Consider the following 20586-nt stretch of genomic DNA (forward strand, 5'->3'; position numbering starts at 1 on the left):
GGAAGGGATCAGCTGTTTAATACCCTCGAACCCTATTGTCCGCACAAAATGACCGGACATGGGGAGATGTGTAGCGTCTTCGGGCCGGATACAAGTGAAAGCCGCTCCGCTGTCAACCATAGCTGTCAAAGGCTGATCATTTACTTTCACTGTTATTGTTGGCTCCTGTTCCGGACCTGACACTACCAGCTGACATACCCCCTTAGGGCACTCTGGGCACCCCTAAAATCCAGGCTCCGGGCCCCCAAAGGGGTTTACCGGGCCCTGAGGCCTTTGGCCTCGTGGTTTGATTCCCCCTCTGAAGCCACCTCCAGAGGAGTTGTTATAGGGCCTATCACACTGGCGAGATATGTGGCCTGGTCGACCGTAATTATAGCACGCATTAGGTCTCTGTTGTAGGCCCCCCGGGAGATTAGGCCTTCCTGCCCGTCCTTTGTCTCCACGGGCCGTGGCTCCCCAGAGATGGGCCGGTCTGTTTCCCCATTGAGGGGCTGGGCTGAAGGGCACCGCCATGGCTGCCTGGGGAGTATGGCCATGCGGGGACGTGGGCTGTAGAATGATTTGTTGCGGTGGAGCTTGCACCACGACTGTCTGCTTCTTTTCCTTTTTATTGTCCACGAGCTGCACTTGGTTCAGCCTCCTCACCACTTCTTGGTCCTGCTCCTTTTGAGCCATCTCCTTCTTGCGGAACCAATCAACTTGATGAGCGATGTGATCAGTGTCGACATTAGTCGTCATGCTTCCCAGTCCCACCACTTCAGCCAGTTTGCTCCTCACTTGCACGGGCAGGCCCTTTTGGATCTTATCCCGCAAGATAGATTTTTCCATTTGGGTTGTATCTGGATCATTTCCTGTGATGTGTCTCCAAGTCTGATATGCTCTTGCCACGTATGAGCGTGCGTTCTCTGTCAGTCCCAGGGGTTCGAGCACAATATTATCAGGGTTTGCATTGGTCGGGTACGCTGCCTTCAGTGCTCCCCACATCTGGCCCCGGACTGCTGCAAACAGGTCAGAGTCATTTGCTGATGTTGTAGCAAAGCGATGTAACCCTGCTTTTCCCAAAATGTCTTTCATGGTATGGACTCCTACCACGTTAGCCAGAAGCCTCTTAATGTCTCCTACCGCGAACTGGATTCCCACCATGCACTCCTCCAATTTGGATATCCAAGGGTGTGCTCCGTCTTGAATGGTGGGCAGCTTCTCAAGGATGGCTGACATGTCAGAATTCTGCCATGGTTTGTATTCCAGCTGTTGTCCTCTCACCAAAACTGGTAGGATTGTATTTGCCCGCCTTGATCTTTGCTCCTGGCTCAAAAGGGACGCTGGTATTTTGGACGCTTCTTTCTTCAGCTTGCGTTCAGCGACCTCCAACCTTTGCAATTGTTCCTCCAGCTCCTCTTGCTCCTTTGGTTCCACACTCCAGTCCAATTCCTCCAGGCATTGCTTTTTCCTGTTCTTAATGCTCATTTAAGGCGGTTCTTCTCCAATCCTCCATGGCCGTGGGGTGGAGCATGAGGTAGGCGTAGGATCCTTGTCTCCCCCGTCATCATCACTACTGTCACTTCCACTGTCTTTACTACTAAAATATGTTGTTGTTCTAATCTTTTTCCCCGGAGTGCGTCCTTTTTCCTCCGCTTTTTTCAAAATGCTTTTGATTGTGGGGTCATAGCCCCCCGCTGCTCCTTCAGCATCACTCTGGCTGTCATACTGCAGCTCCTTTCTGGTGTAGTCAAAAGTGCCATGCTTCGCAAATCGTGTTTTATTTCTTTTGCGGGCAGGGCTAGGGTGCATGATGATGGTGGTCTTTGCTCTTCCTGTTTCAACAATGTCCTCATCCTCCGTCTCCAGCTGATAACTTCCTTCCTGGTTGATTATCGGAAGTTGTGGATAGACATTTCCACGGTCTTCACTCACATCATACGGTGGGGGATTCTTAACAGGGGACACATGTGAAAAAGGCATGTTTGCTTTTTCCATTAGGTTCTTAGCTTCTTCCATATTTTTCTGCACTTCAGCTTTAATTTTCTCTTTTCTCTGTTGGAACTCTCGGTTCAATTTGAGTCCCTCTTCGTCAAATATTTTTAACAATCCCAATTCCCATTCTCTTTTTTCCTTCCTCTTTTCTCCTCTTTTTCCTTTTTTATGTCCTGCCTTGTATGCTGATACTAGTACACGTATAGTCTCAACTACTTCCCTGTTAAAAGTCCCTTCCACCGGCCAAGGCCTCTCGATGTCAGGCCATCTCTTATTCCATCTTTTGGATATTTCTTTAACCCCCTTAATAAGCGGGTAGTTTCTCAGCACTACCTCGATGGGGGTAGTCACCATTGGACTAGCATAGTTCCTTTCTACCATTTTTTTTTTTTTTTTTTTTTGATTGCAGGTAACAATATCAATTAAACAATGCATATACGATTTGCCAACCTCAGATGGACCCCTTAAGACCGGCTGTCTCAATTAATATTCGATCCGGTGTATTCCGTCCGCGCTATTTCTGTACCCGCACTCAACTTATGTTGGAGATGACACCTTGTTTGAAAAACAATTGTTCACAAGTTTATAATGATCAGTCTGTAGTCAGTCTGCTATGCAATCCCTGTTCTCAGGTTAGAGTGAAATGCAAGAGTTTGTGGACAAAATCACACTGGCCTTAAGAATTTGAATGCGACGCTCCACGAAGCTCTTCTCCGGACGACTTGGAAGTTCAGTCTGTGTCTCTTTGTCCCCCTGGAGAAACGGATGTATCCGCCGTCTCAGGTTTTTTATGTAAACAGAAAATCAGAAGTATTGAGGAGAGCCCCAGAGAGCAATATCAATAATTGTTTTTTTAATTTTATCATTCTGTCTTTAATTTAAATGAACAAGTCGGGCTTTTCTGCAACTCCAATTTCTCATTGCTCCCAGAGGGTCTAGGGGGCGCCAGCTGACCCTTGTAGGGTCCCTCATGAGGGACCACACTCTTTCTTGAGATGCATACATGCACATCTATATTAGTGTCGTATTAGGTAGCATTCCCGTGCTTCTTGTTTCTTGTTAGACAGCTGTGGCACATTAATTCTCCTGGGTTTCAGTTATCTCAGGACCTCCACTGTTGGTCATGCATTCTTTTGCTCCTTCAGCATGCCGTCCTCCATCATCCTGTCACATTTTCTCGCTACCAGCAAGGTAGGCCCCAAAATGGGCACAACTCTGGCCCCGCGCCCCGCCCCCACGTCACCCACACGGGGAGTGCCTAGCCTTGAAACACGGTGGGCAGGTACAGGTTGGCCACTCCCTGTCCCGACCCCGAAGCCAGATTCCCCTCCCCGAGAGGGAACCGCAGGCGGGCACGCGCCCCAGAGCACCGAGAAGCACACTATCCTATCCATTCCATTCGTTTCTTCTACAAGCACGCTCACTCACCCGCACTCAAGAGCACACACACACTTACTCACGATCGCGCACACGCGCACACACGCACGCTCACATACACACATCCATGGGTACACTCACACACACACACACACACACACACACGCACGCACGCACGCACGCACGCACACACACACACACACACACACACACACACACACACACACACACACAGGGATCCCACACGTCTCTGCACGCGCAGACACTCACAAACAAAGAAGACAGAGCAGGATTCGAATCCATTCCACGTTTTGCTGTTTGCCAACTGCGGCTATGCAGTTTGGTGTTTAACAGTGCAGATATGCACTGACAAATACGCACGTCTTACTTAACTTTCGTTTTGTTTCGTTTCTAATAGCGCTTTATATTTTCCCCTTTATTTTCTGCAGAATTTAACTTAAGTGTGCACACAAATTACTTTTTCCCAAGGTATACCAATCCTTGCACTCCGAGGCCTCATTGCCACGTTTTCCCTTTTTCACACAGAGAGATTTTCTCTACACACACAATGCCGTCCAGCACCTATTTCCCAAACGCGGTCTGTACAGGCTCAAATTTATCAAACTTTGACAGACGTGCATGCTATTATAATACGTCCCCATAGAGGAATCGAACCGCAAGCAGATCGTATCAGCTTAATCAATATTCAAAAACCGCCAGTCCTTCGTTTTACCTGGGGGCCTTTTACACCAGCATTTAAATTGACAAGCCTTATAACTCACATACACCTCTAATTCGATCAGTGCCCAAACGACGTGGCTTCGCGCGCATCATTCTCTTCGGCCCACAGGTCCGTGACCTGGCCGGATATCTTCTTTCATCCACTCTCACAGCACGGATGCCAAGGTTGCGCTCGTTCCTATTGGCCAAACGCGGTCAACGCAACCTCCCTTTTTCGTTGGACTTTGGCAGAGACTAGCACGGCCACCGAACATCTCGACAATCGCACTTGGCGCTTGCAGTGTCCCGGCTTGCCCCAGGAATTTTTTTTCCGTCTGGGAGCTAGGTGGTGTGATTTATCTCTTGTCACAACATAGTTCAATCGTACCTGTGTTTCCGCCACAATCACTCAGCTAAAATTTCGATCATCCGCCGGACCATTGAAACGACTAATTTCCACGTCCACGTTTTATGGGACTTCCTACTATTTTCTTCTCGTGACAGCCGACCAGCGTTGTTCTCGACAACCCGTCCTGTTTCACTTTCGCCCTCCTTGGGGTGTTTATTTCTTCTCGTTTATCATTCTCACAAGACATCCCATTCACTCGTGCAATCCCCTAAACGTTTTGTTACCTTTTTATTTATTGTTTTTTATTTATTTTTTCTGTTTTTATTTTACTTTTCTTTCGCTGTCTCTATTTGGGGCCACTCCCCCTTCAAAAGTCGCATTATGACGGCTTTTGACTAGGAGAGACAACTTTCCCTGGAGCCCGCCGTGGCCCCATCAGATCCGTTTATCTGCCCTCCGTGTGGGGGACAACGCTCCCTCCCCCCCTTTCCAAGAGCGAGCATGCTGCGGCGACTTTGAGTGCAAGCAACTCACCTCGATACAGGTCGTCGGCCGGCCGCTGGATGCTCGCGGAGAGAGCGGACGGGACGGTCCCCTGGAGAACACGAATCCTGTTCGTGACGCCAAAAATGTGGTATATGGTTTTTGCTGCTTCGCTGGTCTCCAAAAAACACTCGGTGATCGGTGGCTGTTTCCCGACGAATGAACACTTCAGAGACCCACGGCTGATTGGGAAAAGATTTTATTCAACCGATGTCAGAGTGAAGTCTTTCCAAAAAGTTGAGTGGCCCAAGGCATGGATGTAAAAAAGCCCCCCAACCCCTGTCAGGCCCGTATCTTTTAGACCTGGCAAGGAGCTGATGTCATGGCTTTGTGCACCAGCTGCGGTTTTCAATCTACCGTAATTTCCGGACTATAAGCCGCACCGGACTATAAGGCGCACCAGCTAACATTCAGGGATATTTTAGTTTTTTTCTTACATAAGCCGCACTGGACTATAAGCCGCACGTGCACATGAGTTTTTTACAAAGAAAGACAGTACACAGAAAGCCGTAAAAATCCATAAATACGCCGCGCCGCCATTTAAGCCTCAGGGTTCAAAGTAACCTTCTGAATAAAATGGATTAAAAGTTCACATTCATTACAACTTGTTTTTGGTGAGCAAAATGTCAGAAGAATTGAATTTAAATGCTGATTGATTGGGTTTTAATACAATGCAGATGGTCCAAACAGCGCCACTGCTTTGTGTAATCTCTGAGTCACATGGTAGAGTATGAAAAAGGGTTTAGAGCCCTTTGACGCAGGTCACCTAGCGTGCATTCCTACTAAAGCTCATAATAGTCACAAGCAACACAGCCAGAATAAGCAGCAGCCATAGTAGTGTTTCAAAATAGTATTTTTGTTGTTGTTTTGTTCTTCAAGATACCGCACAACAGTGGTCGACCGCCTTTTTGCGAGTGTATAAAAGTGATCAAGTCATCACAAAAATCACGAAAAAAATCGTATATAAGCCGCACCTGACTATAAGCCGCAGGGTTCAAAATTTTGGAAAAAAGTCGCGGCTTATAGTCCGGAAATTACGGTACTAGTTTACTTCAGTCCTAAAAAGGAGATCTTGACCAGCGCTGTTGGTGATGGACGACAACAGCCACTTTACCTTATTATAGGATTGCACACATTGCTGAAACTGAATTCTCCCTGACCAGCAAATATAGAATAGAACCGTGTCACTGACGCCAGGTGGACATTCTAAGGCCACCTACAGGAATAGAGAGGGAATTCCAAATTACACTTCATTAGCCAACTTACATTGGCTCCCGGTCCAATTATGTTGCGACTTCAAGGTTCTTTTGTCACTGCATGGCTTAGCGCCGTCGTATCTCGTTGACCGAGTTGTGCCTTACGTTCCGTCATGTAACCTCCGCTCGCAACACGCTAGTCTTTTAGTGACGATTCGGCTGGAGTTTGTGTTCTTTTTTGTTTTCTTTAATGTTAATAAGGTTAGGGTTTTCTTCTCCCTAGGGGGGGCACCACGGAAAATAATTGAGAATCACTGCTTGCAAATGTCATAAATAATGCATATTTCATTTAGTAAAAAAGAAGCATTGACGCCAGAGTGCTTGCCCCCTGCTATCTACTTCTTTTTCATGGTGTTTGTCACATTTACCAGCAGGTGGCAACACCCGCACATACAAGTCAGTTGTGTGTGCGTGTTTTTAGTGCATGTTTTGCGGAGGCTTTTTGTGTACGCGGGTTTTCTGGACGTGTGTTGTGTGCGTGTGCGTGTATGTGTTGTGTGTGTGCGTGTTTGTTTTGAGTTTATCGTGTTGCTACACGCGTGTATTACTTTCGCCCGTGTTTATGTGTTTGTGTCTCTTCGTAGTTTTGCCTTTATCAGTTCTTGTTTGTGTATTTAAGAGTGTGTGTTTGCATATTTGGGTGCATGTCTATATGTTTCTTTTTGGGTTTATGCCTGCGTGCCTGACTGACTGTATGAGAGAATGTCAACGCGTGTGGGTGCGTGCGTGCACGGGTGTGCACACGCATCCCCTTGGAAGTATCGTGTCCACAAGTGACAACACGTGTGTGTGCGTATGTGCGTGTGCGCGTGTGTGTGTGGTGTCGGGAGAAGGTGGCGGTTCCCACAGTTGAGCTATAATTTGTCTGTAACCCAATCTCCGTGTGAGTGACGCTCCGCTCCCTCTGTTGTGTGTGACTGTGTGCGATATTTCCCCTCACAGACCCCTCAGGATCAGTTTACCATGTCAACACCAGGGGACGGACAGCAGCAGCAACCGCACGTGCGCACACACACGCGCACACACACACACACACACACACACACACACACACACACACACACACACACACACACACACACACACACACACACACACGCACGCACACGCACACGCACACGCACACACACACACACACACACACGACACCATATATAGAACATGACGTTATGGGGTGCTGTGTATTAATGTGCTTTTGGTTTATCTGTATTTTTCTGTTATTGTGTATGTTTTTGTGAATGTGTGTGTGCGTGTGTGTGTGCATGCCTGTACCTGTGTTTAAGCACGTAGATGTATCAAGTGTCTGCGTATTCAAATGTGTAGGCGTGTTTATCAGCGAATGCGGAGACAGCTGGCGTGAGGCAAACACTGGGAAAGATTTTTGTTGGCCTTCAGAGGTCAAACAAAATGATTAAAATGTGGGACTTAGTTCAGCCACGAGAAGTCAGAAATGAGTGGGGGTGCGCCGATTTAGAATGTCGGCGCATCCTCCTGCAGGTGTACGTCGACGCCCTTGTGAGATCTGTTCAAAATTAAAATGTTCAACTAAAGGTGTGTTATAGCAGAGCTTCGTTAGCTTTTGATCATCTTGTGCACCCCCATCGACACCCTCAAAGCTCTGTTAAAAACCAACCAACTTTTCAAGATCAATTATGCAATTCCTGTCCTCGCTTATCAGGTCCGCCCCTCCCTACTTTGATCACACAGCCCGAGGCCCGCCAACTAATTACTGAGTTGCTATCCATTAGTCTCGATTACGCAAAACATCAAATAGATGGCGCGCTCTGATTTACGTCCGACGTCCGTTTGCTCCGCTTCAAAGGCAAACACGCTGTCTGCGCCGTCCGCCATTCAGTGCGAGGCGGGGCGCCGCGTGACCACCGCCCGGTGGGAACGTTAAGCCGCCGCCTGGCGCGTGACGTGGGAGCGCGGCCCAGGAGGCCAACAGGATACTTGACATTCCTGCGCTGGCTGGGGGACTGTGAGAAAGATGTCTTCAAAAGTCCCCCGCAGCACTCTGCAGTTAATAATGGACGTTAGAGCTGTCCAGCACAAATTCAGTGTGTTCAATTCTACCAAGGTGCGCCGGCCAAATCATGTGGAAGTGTGCAGAGCGTGCCGGATGCAGTATGACATCACTCTTGTTGTCACGAGCACGTCTTCATTAGTCCCAAATTGTTAGCATTGGTGGCTAACTCTGCCTCCTGACAGCTGAGTACACTTCACCTACTTTCCTATGCTGTCACAGGTCAAAAGTTGTGGGCGCAGTTGTCGCACACACACACACAGTCTGTCCTGTGTGTGTGTATGTGTTGTCCACAACGGTGCACTACTTGCATGTGTTGAAACAGGAGAGGCCACCAGGGGGAATTCCGTGCGCATGGTTGTGTTAGTGTGACACAACAATGACCAAACATGCGTGTGCGTGCGTGTGTGGTGGCCTCAGTCAGACTGGATAGCCTTGTGAGGCCTCCTGTTTGTTTCACTGTGCCAATTTGCCATCTTTGTGTGTGCACACGTTTCAAGTGTTGGCATTAAAAATTTAAACGCTTCCTGCTTTTCTTGCAGATAAAAAAAAAAAATCAAGTTCATACTAGCCGTGTTTGTTTGTTTGCGACACTTTTATGGCGCGGGCCTTTCCGAGGCAGGCGGCGGCACCCGCGCATGGCGTTCAGGCCCAAGGCGCTCGACTGTCACGTATCGAAGAGTCGGGTTGCGAGCCGGCCTGCAGACACTGGCAAATTCATGAATAATGACACTTTGTTGTGATTTTGTAGGAAATGTTAGGAAAACGTGAGCAGGCAGAATTGAAAGCAAACGCGGACCTCTCCCAGGGCACCTGCGTCTCTCTTGGGGCCGCCTCGTTTTCTTTTCTCAACGTCCCAAATAAGACTCGCACAGAAATAGCTGTGAGATTGCGCAGCGGCCATCGCGGCCTTCCGAGAGCCGGTGGCCGGCTGGCGGCGGGGATTTCCACTGTGCCGCTTGGCGGGAACACACGCACAAAAATGCAAAGATGCCCACAATGTCCAGATTGACATGAAAAAAAACAGAAAATCAAAAAGACCCACTCCCCCCGAAGGAGACAATTCACAAAGCCTTGAAAATAGATGGCGATGTTTTGTCTATTGCAGCCATATCCAAATTCCGGCCCGCGGGCCAAATCTGGCCCCGGTCAGATTTCATACGGCCCGCAGCTACGGTCTTATAATGTATTATTTATGGCCCGCCTGCACTGTCAAATCGAAAACGAAAAATCATGAAACTTGAAACTATAATTCATCCTATTACCAAAAGTTGGCAGCACCACCCCTCTCCGCTCATTTCTGCCATGGCGACTGCAAAGAAAATGAGTCAAGTTGATATTGAAGGCCGTCGCTTTCAAGAGAAATGGGAATTACAATACTTCACTGAAAATCAAGGCAATTTGTAAAGAGACAGTTGTCTTGTTTAAGGATTTCAACCTAAAGAGACACTAGAGTCTAATATATTAGACTAAACATGCTAACACATACGATAAGCTAACAGGGAGTGACCGAGCTGATAAAGTGAAGCAGCTCCAAGCTGAACTGGCATCACAACAGCGATTCTTCATGCGGGGCTGTGAGTCAAAAATAAATCAAAAGTAAATATTACTTAATATGGGCAGCTCGGTGGCGCACTGGGTAGCACGTCCGCCTCACAGGAGGGTGCGGGTTCGATTCCACCTCCGGCCCTCCCGCGTGGGTTTTCTCCGGGCACTCTGGTTTCCTCCCACATCCCAAAAACATGCTTGGTAGGCCGATTGGAGACTCCAAATTGTCCCTAGGTGTGAGTGCGAGTGCAAATGGTTGTTTGTCTCTGTGTGCCCTGCGATTGGCTGGCAACCGGTTCAGGGTGTCCCCTGCCTACTGCCCGATGACGGCTGGGATAGGCTCCAGCACGCCCGCGACCCCCGTGGGGACTAAGCGGTTCGGAAAATGACTCCAAGCATGTTTTTGGAATGTGGGAGGAAACCGGAGTGCCCGGAGAAAACCCACGCGGGCCCGGGGAGAACATGCAAACTCCACACAGGGAGGGCCGGAGGTGGAATCGAACCCGCACCCTCCTAACTGTGAGGCGGACGTGCTACCCAGTGTGCCACCGAGCCGCCGGATGGATATTACTTAATATTAAATAATTCGAAGTGGCCATGGTACTGTTGATGTTATGAACCTGTAGATGTGACACAAACTATTACTTTCTGAAAGATATTGTAAATGACAAGAGCAAAATTCACTTCTTTTAAGTTTTAATAATAACAGACAACTTTGCATTACTTATAACTCTTGTTTAAAATGTTCATGATGCAAAAAGAATTTTAAAGTCATGTAAATTTAAGGTATTTCATACAGTTTGTTCAATGTTATCTGACTCTTCAGATATGAATGAAAGGCAGAATTTGTGTTTTTAGAGTTGTTCACATCTGCCTGAGTGTCTTGTATTTGGTTATTTTGTCATTCAAAAAATAAAGACAGTTGGGACAGTGAAATTTGTTTTATAACAGTGTGCATTTGCATGAAATTTTTGTAGTTAAGCAATGTCCGAAAAAACAATTGGCCCCCGGGCCCCTTCACTTTATCAAATCTGGCCCTCCTTGCAAAAAGTTTGGACACCCCTGATTTATTGACAACTTATCAGCAAGTTTGCATCGTGGTCACTCAACGAACGCCTCATCGGGCTGCGCAAAATGTTGTAACGTGAGGTGAAAATGCACGTTCAGTTCAGGCTACTGTGACATTTCCAATCATGCCGTGACTACTGAACTTGAATCATTATTGGAATTTGCCATACTTTCAACATCGGTGGTGGCCTTTCCCAGCACAAACAATGCTTTGTGTCCCACAAAGGAAGCCCTCATCCCGGCTTCGGGGGCCCCGCCGCGCCGCAAAAAAAAAAAAAAAAAAAAAAAAAATTCTTTCCAAACCCCGAGAAAAAGCCCCAGGTCACCCCAACTGCAACCCGTCGAGGTGCCGAGAAGGAACATCTGTGCAACTTGGGCGAGGGGGTGGTGGGCGACAGGGCGTCCCCACGCGAGGGTCCTCACAATGACGAGTCATGTTGCAGCAAGTGGCGGGTGAGCCAGAGCCCGACCTTGGCCTGTCAATCAACAAAAACGCACGACTTCGGTTCTTGCTGACCTTGACTGAAAATAACACGTAACAGACACGTAACGTCGTTGACCATTTCCACTTGAGTACGGAAATTGTACTGATGTTTGTTGCCGTTCTTCCATTTGGACTGGCTGATGATCTCCTTGTTCTGGGCCGTCACACTCCTCACACACACACACATACACACACACACAGGGACGTGTGTGTTGCGCAAGCGGCGTGCCTCATCGCAAGAACGCATCGATAACCGCAAGCGTGCACGGCGCGAACAAAGCAAGTATGCGTGGTCGTCGGCCGAGTCACGTCAAAGCATTTCTCGTACGGCCGTCACGTGACTTTCTGTCATTTGCCGCAGCTTCAAATGTGGGATCGCAAACATGAAAGCCTGCGAGGCCAGCACATGCGGCCTAATAACGTCATAGCGGCAAACACTTCCAGGAAAACCAGGCCGAGACCCGCTCCGTGTTTTTGCTTTTGAAAAATGTGTCGAGGTTGGAGCGAATCGTAAAAGATTCGATTTAAATTCAACTGATTTGTATCTTGGCACAACAAAACCGTATCACTTTGAAATTGTTGTTTGAGTTGTGTTTGTTGGCAGCCTTGCCAGACACAAACATGACACAAGTTAGCTTCATCTGTGCAAGGTCAGCTGATGTGTGTGCATGCGTGTGCGTATGTGTGTATGTTGCGCTTTGTTTTCCTTCCATGGGAAACAGTCGTGGGGGGGGTCTCTCTCACAGACGCACACTGTCCTCCTACAAGCGTGTGTGTGTGCGTGCTTGTGTGTGTGCGTGCACACGTGTGTGTGTGTGCGTGTGTGTGTGTGCACGCGCGTGCGCGCGTGTGTGTGTAGCGGACAGCTGTGCCGATAGCTGCCAGCCGTTGTTCCGTACGCACACACACGTACATGCAGCATGCCACCTCCCCCGATATTCTCACGAGTATGTGTGTGTGTTCTGATCTTTCCACGCTTGTTGGCACAAAGGCTCAAGCAGTCAAGCGTCTGTCTTTGGGTGTGTGTTTGGTGTCTTCTTGTCACCAATGCACTCCGGTCGTGTCTTCTTGTCACCAGTGCACTCCGGACGTGTCGCTGTTCAGTGTATGTGTGTGTGTGTGTGTGTGTGTGTGTGTGTGTGTGTGTGTGTGTGTGTGTGTGCGCGCGCGTGTGCGTGCGTGCGTGTGCGTGCGTGCGTGTGTATGTGTGTTTTTTTTTTTTTTGTCTTTTGCTGTGTGGTGACACAACGCCTGACATGACTCCCTTTATTTCGAGTGTCGTGCTTGTGTGCCCCTGCTTGATTGTGGGAAAGTGTATGAGTGTGTGCGTGGCATGTTTGTCCATGTGGGGAGCACATGTCATTTCAAGAGAAGCCAAAAGCGGTTTGACACGTCGCACACCAATCAGAATCAGACGGGATTTACCCGCGTTTTCCCCCATGGACGGGGGGACGAGGGGACACGGCGAGGTGGGATCAGACATCACAATCCTACGCTAATCATCGCCATTGTTGGGAAATGTCTACGCAAAGCCTCTGGGGAGAAACGTGGATGAGGCGGGGGAGACAATCAAGACTGATGGAAGACGCTTTGAAAGTTTAGAAGGAGAAGAAGAAAAAAAAGCATACCAGGTCCTCACGAGGTCTGCGGCCTCCTCAAATCTGGAAGAATTGAGAATGCCTCCAGACAGCATATGCGGAGCTTTTCTTTTGCGGCTGGTATAAAAAATAAATAAATAACACGACGTGACATGTAATCGCATTCATATCGAACACACGCGACACAGAATTTGACGGGCAATGTTTTGGTTCCCGGGCGCTTGTCACGCAAACGTCTGCCATCACGGCAGCTGACTCCTGAGCCGCCGCCATTACCGAGGTTAGAAGGAGCGACGACCCCCCGCTGTTGCCCCGGGGTGGCATTTTTCTCCTTCTTCTTCTCCCGCCTCCCTCTGCCGCCGTTCCCACCAAGGCCAGCAGGCCAAGTGTCAAACGCTAAAAGCTGCAGCCGCTGTTCAGGCTGAATTAGCGACTCAACATGACGCACGTGCCATAGGGAAAACCCCGCCATACTAGCCTTAAAAAACATTTTGAGTTTTCCCCCCAAGAAATTATCATGAATATAATCCATTTGAAAACCAATTAAAATTTTTAAAAAAGTGCCACTTCCTCAATACCAGCATTTGTGAGTGTGTGCATGTGTGTGTGTGTGTGCGTGCGTGGGTGTGTTAATATTAGGCCACCAGCTAACAGTGCCAGTAGGGAAACGATAAATTGAACAATGACCCCTCAGCACCCAACCTTACAAAGGACAGTACGAGTCACATAGACGCGCAACGGTGTGGTGTCACACACGTCTAGAGCAGAATTAGGCGCCGCTTTCTTTAGGAGGAACAAGCGAGTTTGCAAAACAATAAGGAACCTCCACGTATTGTTTGCTGCCAAGCAACATCTGCCTGCAGACGCCATTGCTGCTGCCACCTTAGCATTAGCATGTTAGCATTTGTCAGCCACTTATTGCTTCACTACATTTTTGTTGGTTGATGAGCACCCAGGGTAAAAATGCTCGGGTTATGCGTAAATGCTAAACTGTTGGAGTCCAGCCTTTGTTGCCACTCTGATGCTATATAGTATATACCTTTGAAGCCCTAAAAATGCTCGCTTGCCTTTGACGAATAATCAAGCGTCTCCAGAATAGCAATATGGGCGGTAAGATGTGTGAAAGGGGCTGTCGTCACAGAAACCAGTTGCACAAACTAAGTGTCAGACATCGTATTTCCTCTGGCGAAACGACAGGAAAACGTCAGTGCTGGCCTCTCAGACGCTTCAATTAGCATTCGCCGTTTTTAAGGTTAGGGCGACTTCCTGAAGGTCAGTCATCGGCATCACTTGTCATCCGTCGTCCTCGTCAAGACCCTGTTGCTTTTTGCGTGGAAGTCCGAAGCAAAACAAACAAGCTGCGCTTGGTAGCATTTTGCTAGCATACATCTAAAGAGCTGTAAAAAGTTCAACGGAAATTAGCAGTGAGAACAAATATTGAACTCTCTATTGTGAAACACTGCGGGAGTCATGCGGTATTACGTCACCTCAAGATTGAAAGTCGGGATGTTTTTTTGTGAAACTATGTAGTTGCCTTTGAGTAAGCCTGTTTTATTGAATATGGACGTTTGCTACCCCTTCAAAGTGCAACCTCACGACCTTTCATAATAAAAGCTCATCACGTGTCTCAGGTCGCCTTGAAGCGTACAAAAGAAAGCCAAAATTAGATCCAGACGCCCAAACGTCACAGAAACCGCTATTGTTTGGAGTGCAATTTGGGTTGGTGGCCTGATTTGCAGACAGAGGCATGGGGAGGCCGAGGTCGAAGGGGGTGTCCCTCACCTTCAAAGGGCAGCCCGACTAATCACGATATGTGACGAGGCGCCAGAACAAAGGGTGGCGGGGCAGAAAATAACAGCGTGGGAACTCTGGCTGAACTTGAAATACAACAAATGAGCCCCTCCCTCAAAACATTCCGCTACTTCTTCCCCCGTCCCGCTCGCTCACGCACACATCTGTGTTGATTGTGACAAGCGTCGAGGCCCCCCTCTTGTGTACAAACACCGCAAAGTCGCTGTTAGACAACGAGGCATCATTGGGTTCCAGTGGGGTTGCGTCGGCGCTCCCGTCTCTGCCTGCGTGTGCGTGTGCGCGCGCACGTGTGTGCGTGAGTGTGTATTGGATTACACGTTCACACGCTCTCTCGCAGACGGCCCGTCGCCCCGCCGACCAATTGCTTCATTCAGAGCAGAGGAGACGGCCGCCGGCTTCTGATTGGTTATCAGCGCCGGCCGGGGGGAACTTTCCCACGGCCGAACGAGTGCTGACAGCCGGCCAACCGCTGTCGCGGCCACCGGGACCCGCAAGCACGCAGACGCTGAGGGGAGGACCGCGCTCAGTTGCTCCCAAGATTATCTATTTAGGAGATGATGCATCACTGGTCAGGGCCCTTTGTTCCAGCTGCTTAATATTCAAATGTGGAGTTGAGTTGGAGCCCCCTCGAGCTACCCTCATCTTCTTCTCCGCCTGTAACCCATAGCAGTTGGGAGTAGCACTTGTCGCGGCCTGGCCCACCGGGAAATTGCCTGAATGTCCAGATGACAACTCCGGGCTCTTTATTACAGGTAAAAAATAATTAAGTCATGAAGCGAATGGTAGACTAAATATGAACTGTTGTAAATGGATACTGAAGAGCGCAGCGCAACACAAACCCCTTGACGTCAGGCTTGGCGCCCGCGAGTCTCACGCTGTCCAGCACAGTGAGACCTCTAAAGTTTGCAAATTCATCTCCTGCCTCTGACTGCATGGCGGAGGCTGGTGCACAGTGTTTTCGTCAGTCAAAGCGGCAGGTCGATGCCTCATTGGCTGCCCGCAGGGGGAAACATGTCCTCGCGCTCGGCCCCGCCTCCCGCGCCTTCAAATGACACTGTGAGAACGCCGCTCCAGCCATACGCAACTCGCACGCTCGCCCTGGACGAGAGGACAAGATGAAGAGGAGCCACGATTTCAGCTCGTCGGACAGCGAGCTGGACGAAGCCATCGAGGTAGAGAAGGAGAGCGCAGATGAGAGCGGGTGCGTTGCTTTCTGCCATCCTCTACTGAGTGGGGACCACTTTAGAAAAAAAACTCAATCATGTCTTTTTTTTATTGGTTATGATGCAGCAACATTCGCTCTCCTCTCTGTTTGGCATCTCCAAGCACTTCTATTCAGGTGCAGGCGAGGAAGAGGCGGCGAGGAGTGAGTGCAACGCACTGTTTGAAAACAAAGCCAAAAGTCAACCGTTGATTCAAGCAGCGCGTTTCTCTCTCGTTCCTAGATCATTGAGAAACGTCGTCGTGACCGAATCAACAACAGCTTGAGTGAACTCCGCAGGCTGGTGCCGAGCGCCTTCGAGAAGCAGGTGTGTGCGCGCTTGCGCTTTTCAACTTAACGAATGTACTTATTGATGCTCTATGCGCACTTTGAAGGGTTCAGCCAAGTTGGAGAAAGCTGAAATTCTGCAGATGACTGTGGACCATCTGAAGATGCTCCATGCTGCAGGTGGCAAAGGTAGATTTTATTTGTGTCTTAAAAATTAAAAAATGGGTCCTTGTAGCATTGCATCAAAGACCAAAACGGCTTCTGGCTGAACATGTTTTGAATGCGGACGCCCCTCTATTCATCTGCACCAGTGGAGGTTAATGGATGTACCTCCCCGCTCCCTTTAGGGTTTTTGGACACACACGCCCTGGCAATGGACTACCGAAGTCTGGGTTTCCGGGAGTGCCTGAGGGAGACGGCGCACTACCTCAGCGTGGTGGAGGGTCTGGACAACGCCGACCCCCTGAGGATCCGCCTGGTGTCGCACCTTAACAACTACGCCAGCCAGCACGAGGTCCACACTGGGCTGGGCCAGCTGGCGGCGTGGGGTTCTGCTTTCGCCTCGCCAACGGTGCCCCGCATGCCCCGCCCGCCACTCGTGGCCGGGTTGCCCCGCAGCGGCAGCCCCCAGTCCTCGTCCTCTTCCGCTTTGTCACCACCGTCTGCAGAGAGGCGAAGTGACACCACCACCCCTCACCTGGAACAGTTGCCGCCCGGTGTGTGCGGGCCCTCTGCCACCGCCACACCCATCTTGCAACCCGCTCTGGTGTCCTCATCGATGGCCAAGCACCTCCTCTCAGCATTCCCCTTCCCTTTGGGAGCCTTCCCGCTCATATCTCCCGTCGCGGCCGCTGCCCTCTGCCTGCCGACCCCGATACTTTCTGCTGTGGGCAAACCGTACAGACCCTGGGGGATGGAGATTGGAGCTTTTTGACGGGCCAAAAAGACTCGCAAATGAGCTGGACTCGTCCAAAATGTTTTTGTTTTTCATTTGTACCTTGTGCCACTCTTCACCTGTGACGTGTTCCCTTCTCGTCTGCCATCCTTTCGGACCTTCACCTGTCCCCCCAACTTGTCATCTGTAACCTAAACCCAGTACCCATCCACACTGAAACCCTCGACCCGTTCCATCTACACTTGAGACTCGCAATGAGCTGGACTCTTCAAGACTTTGTCACATCCTTGTGTCGGGCCACATCAGGAGAGGTGTGCAACCAGCGTGAGTCAACACGTTGATTGATCGCTGTGCCTTCCCGTCTCTCCTTTTCTCCTTAAGATGAAGTTTCTCAGCTCATCCTTCTTTCACCCGTCTTCACCAACACGCCTCCTTCGACATCCCGACAGAGATGGCGCACCCCTCTTCCTCTCACAGTCCCTAAAAAAATGTCAAAACTAATTCAATAATCTAGACCACTATCACATTGTATATCTTGCCTACCCGCTGGGGTTGTTCACACCTCCGTCTTGATGTTTGTCTTGTTGCTCATTGCAAGCATCCTAAAATAAATAAGCTCTGATGAATCACCCGTGGCGTCTCTGAAAGCCTTTTTTGCCGCACTCCCCCTTCAATATCACGATGGGCTTTCTCGGGCACCCCCCGTATGGTGCACCATCGTTATTGCCGGTAGGTCACGACAACTTCTTTGAATAGACGCACGCCGTTGAGGAGTGTACTCGTTTTTGTGTGTGTTGTTGTGTGTTTGGCACACAGGAAGCCATTAGCTAGGAGGGGATATCCTGGCGGCCCATCAAGCCTCCCTGCCTGAGCACCGCGTGGGAACAAGTTGAAGAGATCTGACCAGCCAACCCATTAGGTACACCTACAACAATTCTGTTATTTACCAATTTGCTCAGTATAATGAAAACTACACAACAAAAACATACACTGCTGTAATGAGCATATAATTATGACTTTTAGACTATTGTTTTAATTACATATTATTGGTCTGTTGTTGTCTGGCTCTATCTCGAAAGTGGTTTATCCTGTTCTAGTCTTGTTTTTTTGTCCTCGCAGCTGTCAGTTTCCAGTGTTCGCCAAGCCTGCAGATAGGATTGTATCTTATGCTGAGCATTATTCATAACTGTGTATGTATGACTGGGCAAGTAGCCAAAAGGTGGCGCATTTCCCTCCAAACTCTTCAACTTTCCAGCTTTCCGCATGCTTGTCGTTTACGATTTATCTTGAAAAAAAAAGCACTTTTGCCGTCATCATTTGGCTAAACGTAGTACTGCAACAACTTAAAGTACTGGACGTGTAAAATACGGTAGGTTGTGTTAAGGGGTCATATTGAAAAACTGCACTTTTGTCGTCCTCATGTGGCTTAACTTAGTACTGCAAGAACTTAAAGTGAAGATTATTATAAACGCCATGAAAATGAATTTGAGCTAATTTAATTGAAAAAAAAAATTGTCATATTTTGTGATGAATAGCTGGCTAATGATCCAAAGCATCCCACATCATTATCATCGCAGAGAGGCCATGTCTTCCATGAACCCCAAATCTTTATTAACTACAGCTTGCTTGTTGACAAAGGTATACAGTAATGCAGAAAGAGAGAGCGGATCTCAGACACACACACACAAATGGAAAGAGTGGCATGACACGGGACCTTGGGGTTCAACCTCAGGCGTGGCTCCTCCCTGCTAAAAGTGGGTTACGAAGATGGGTGGGAAACTTCCGGGTTTTGTCTTTTGCAGCATCGCTAATAGCTAATTAGCCGTGTGCTACGCTAAACTTGTGTGGCTGAACAAGAAAGAGATAAGGGATGCAATGCATTAGCTTCGCATTGAATGCCAATGGGTGGGACGGAAAGGGGGAGCTTGCAAACGCACCACCAAAACATCAAAGCCACTAAGCGACCACCAAAATAAAGATCATGACAAATGTCACACTGCAATCGATACTTTTTGTACTAGTCATAAGAAAAAAAAAAGTATTTACACCTCCACTGTCGCTTTCTGGCGATCGGATTCCATGTTTGCTGTTGTTGTTGAGAATTGTGGCGATTTATGTTTTTCTTATGACACCATCCCAAACCCTCCCATGTGTGCGTGCCACTGTCTCAAGATGTTGTATGGAAAGGAGGAGGGAACAAGAGGCGTTCAGGTGACGGTTTATCCCAGTTGAGTGGACACCAAGACCCTGGGGAGGAGAAGGGATTGGGACGAGATTTCCTCACGCTGTCACCTCTTCTCTCAACTCCTTGTTCCTGCGCACCTCCTGAGCGTGCCTCTCCTGGGAAAAACCAAAACAAGTCAGCACATATTAGTACGAACCAAAGTGATTTGCGCTCTAAGCGTGCCTCTCCTGGGAAAAAAACAAAACAAGTCAGCACGTATTAGTCCGGCCCAAAGTGATTTGCATCAAAGTAGATTCAACCGTGTCAGGGCCAAACTGAGGCCACGAAGCATTTTCAGAGCTGCCCTCGTGTCATTTTGAATCGTTATAAAATGAAAATGCTGAGAGAGACGAAGACTGCTGGCTGTGGGCACTCACCCTCTGTTGCAGGCGCTCCATGAGGGCGTCGATGTAGGCCTGACGGTTCTCCTGGATCTGCTCCATCTTCAGCTGCAGCTTCTCCTCAGCCATGCGGCTGAAGTTGCTGTTCTCCTCCATGGCCTTAAGCAGCACGTAGCGCTCATGCTCGCGCTTCTTCGCCAGCGCCCGCAGCACCTGCGCCCCCTGGGACTGACGGCCATCACAAGTAGCGGCGCTAAGCTAGGAGCCGTGCTAACAACAAAACAGTCCAGGTCACAAAAGCAAATTTGAGCCTTTGAGCTTACTCTCTTGCGGTCCTCAGCGGCCTCCAGCTTCTTCTGGATGTCGTCCAGGGAGATGTCCCTCTTGGGGGGCGTGGTGACGCTGTAGGCAGCGTCGGACACGGGCGATGTCGGCTTCAGGAAGACTTCGAAGGCCTGGCCTGACGCACGCTTGCTGATCGGCTTGATGTTCAGCTCTGGCAAACAACACGGCTCGCGTCGGTAAGTGTTCGCTGTACTGACTCATGCATCCATCACTGGCGGCGTTGCAAGTTACCTTCAAAGTCTCCCAGGGGGTTCTTGTGGCTGTCGGGGTACAGACAGGAGCAGATGAGCGAGAAGACGGAAATCTCCTTCATCTTCTCCTTGTAAGCTGCAGAGACAAAAACATGATATTTCACTGACCCACTTTTGAGGCCACTGGAACACCTGTGGGTGATTATTTTGCAGCTCAGTTGTTCTACAAATAGCAACACTGTGAAGTGGCTTCTGCAATCATGAGGCTCTTTTTTTGTGTCTACCGTCTCTCTTATTTGATCAGCCAAGAGAGAAGCTTTATTAGGGAAACGTGAGAGAGCTTTGC

General features: G+C 49.1%; 2 protein-coding genes across 6 annotated transcripts in view; one reads left to right on the plus strand and one right to left on the minus strand.

Moving 5' to 3' along the window:
- Positions 1-15099: 15099 nt before the first annotated feature.
- On the plus strand, positions 15100-17768 carry hey1 (hes-related family bHLH transcription factor with YRPW motif 1). 3 transcript variants are annotated; one of them, XM_049751131.2, is made up of 6 exons: positions 15108-15507; positions 15759-15956; positions 16046-16121; positions 16201-16284; positions 16352-16433; positions 16592-17768. In XM_049751131.2, the coding sequence occupies exons 2-6, from the start codon at positions 15871-15873 to the stop codon at positions 17176-17178; spliced, it is 915 nt and encodes a 304-aa protein (XP_049607088.1). In that variant the 5' UTR covers positions 15108-15507; positions 15759-15870; the 3' UTR covers positions 17179-17768. The 3 variants fall into 3 exon arrangements, with proteins under 3 accessions (XP_049607089.1, XP_049607088.1, XP_049607087.1); XM_049751132.2 differs by having other exon boundaries at positions 15100-15956; positions 16082-16121; XM_049751130.2 differs by having other exon boundaries at positions 15108-15956.
- Positions 17769-18704: 936 nt separating this feature from the next.
- The window catches only part of stmn2b (stathmin 2b), a 51403-nt gene continuing 49521 nt past the window's right edge, over positions 18705-20586 (minus strand). For all 3 annotated transcript variants that reach the window (XM_049751158.1, XM_049751159.1, XM_068649045.1), the window contains exons 2-5: positions 20281-20376; positions 20028-20200; positions 19741-19932; positions 18705-19479 (exon numbers count right to left, since the gene is read on the minus strand). In XM_049751158.1, the coding sequence (XP_049607115.1) occupies positions 19420-19479; positions 19741-19932; positions 20028-20200; positions 20281-20376 (521 nt within the window). In that variant the 3' untranslated portion in view covers positions 18705-19419. The remainder of the gene's footprint in view (positions 19480-19740; positions 19933-20027; positions 20201-20280; positions 20377-20586) is intronic.

The sequence above is a fragment of the Syngnathus scovelli genome, chromosome 19, assembly GCF_024217435.2.
Source record: "Syngnathus scovelli strain Florida chromosome 19, RoL_Ssco_1.2, whole genome shotgun sequence".
Classification (NCBI taxonomy): Eukaryota; Metazoa; Chordata; class Actinopteri; order Syngnathiformes; family Syngnathidae; genus Syngnathus; species Syngnathus scovelli.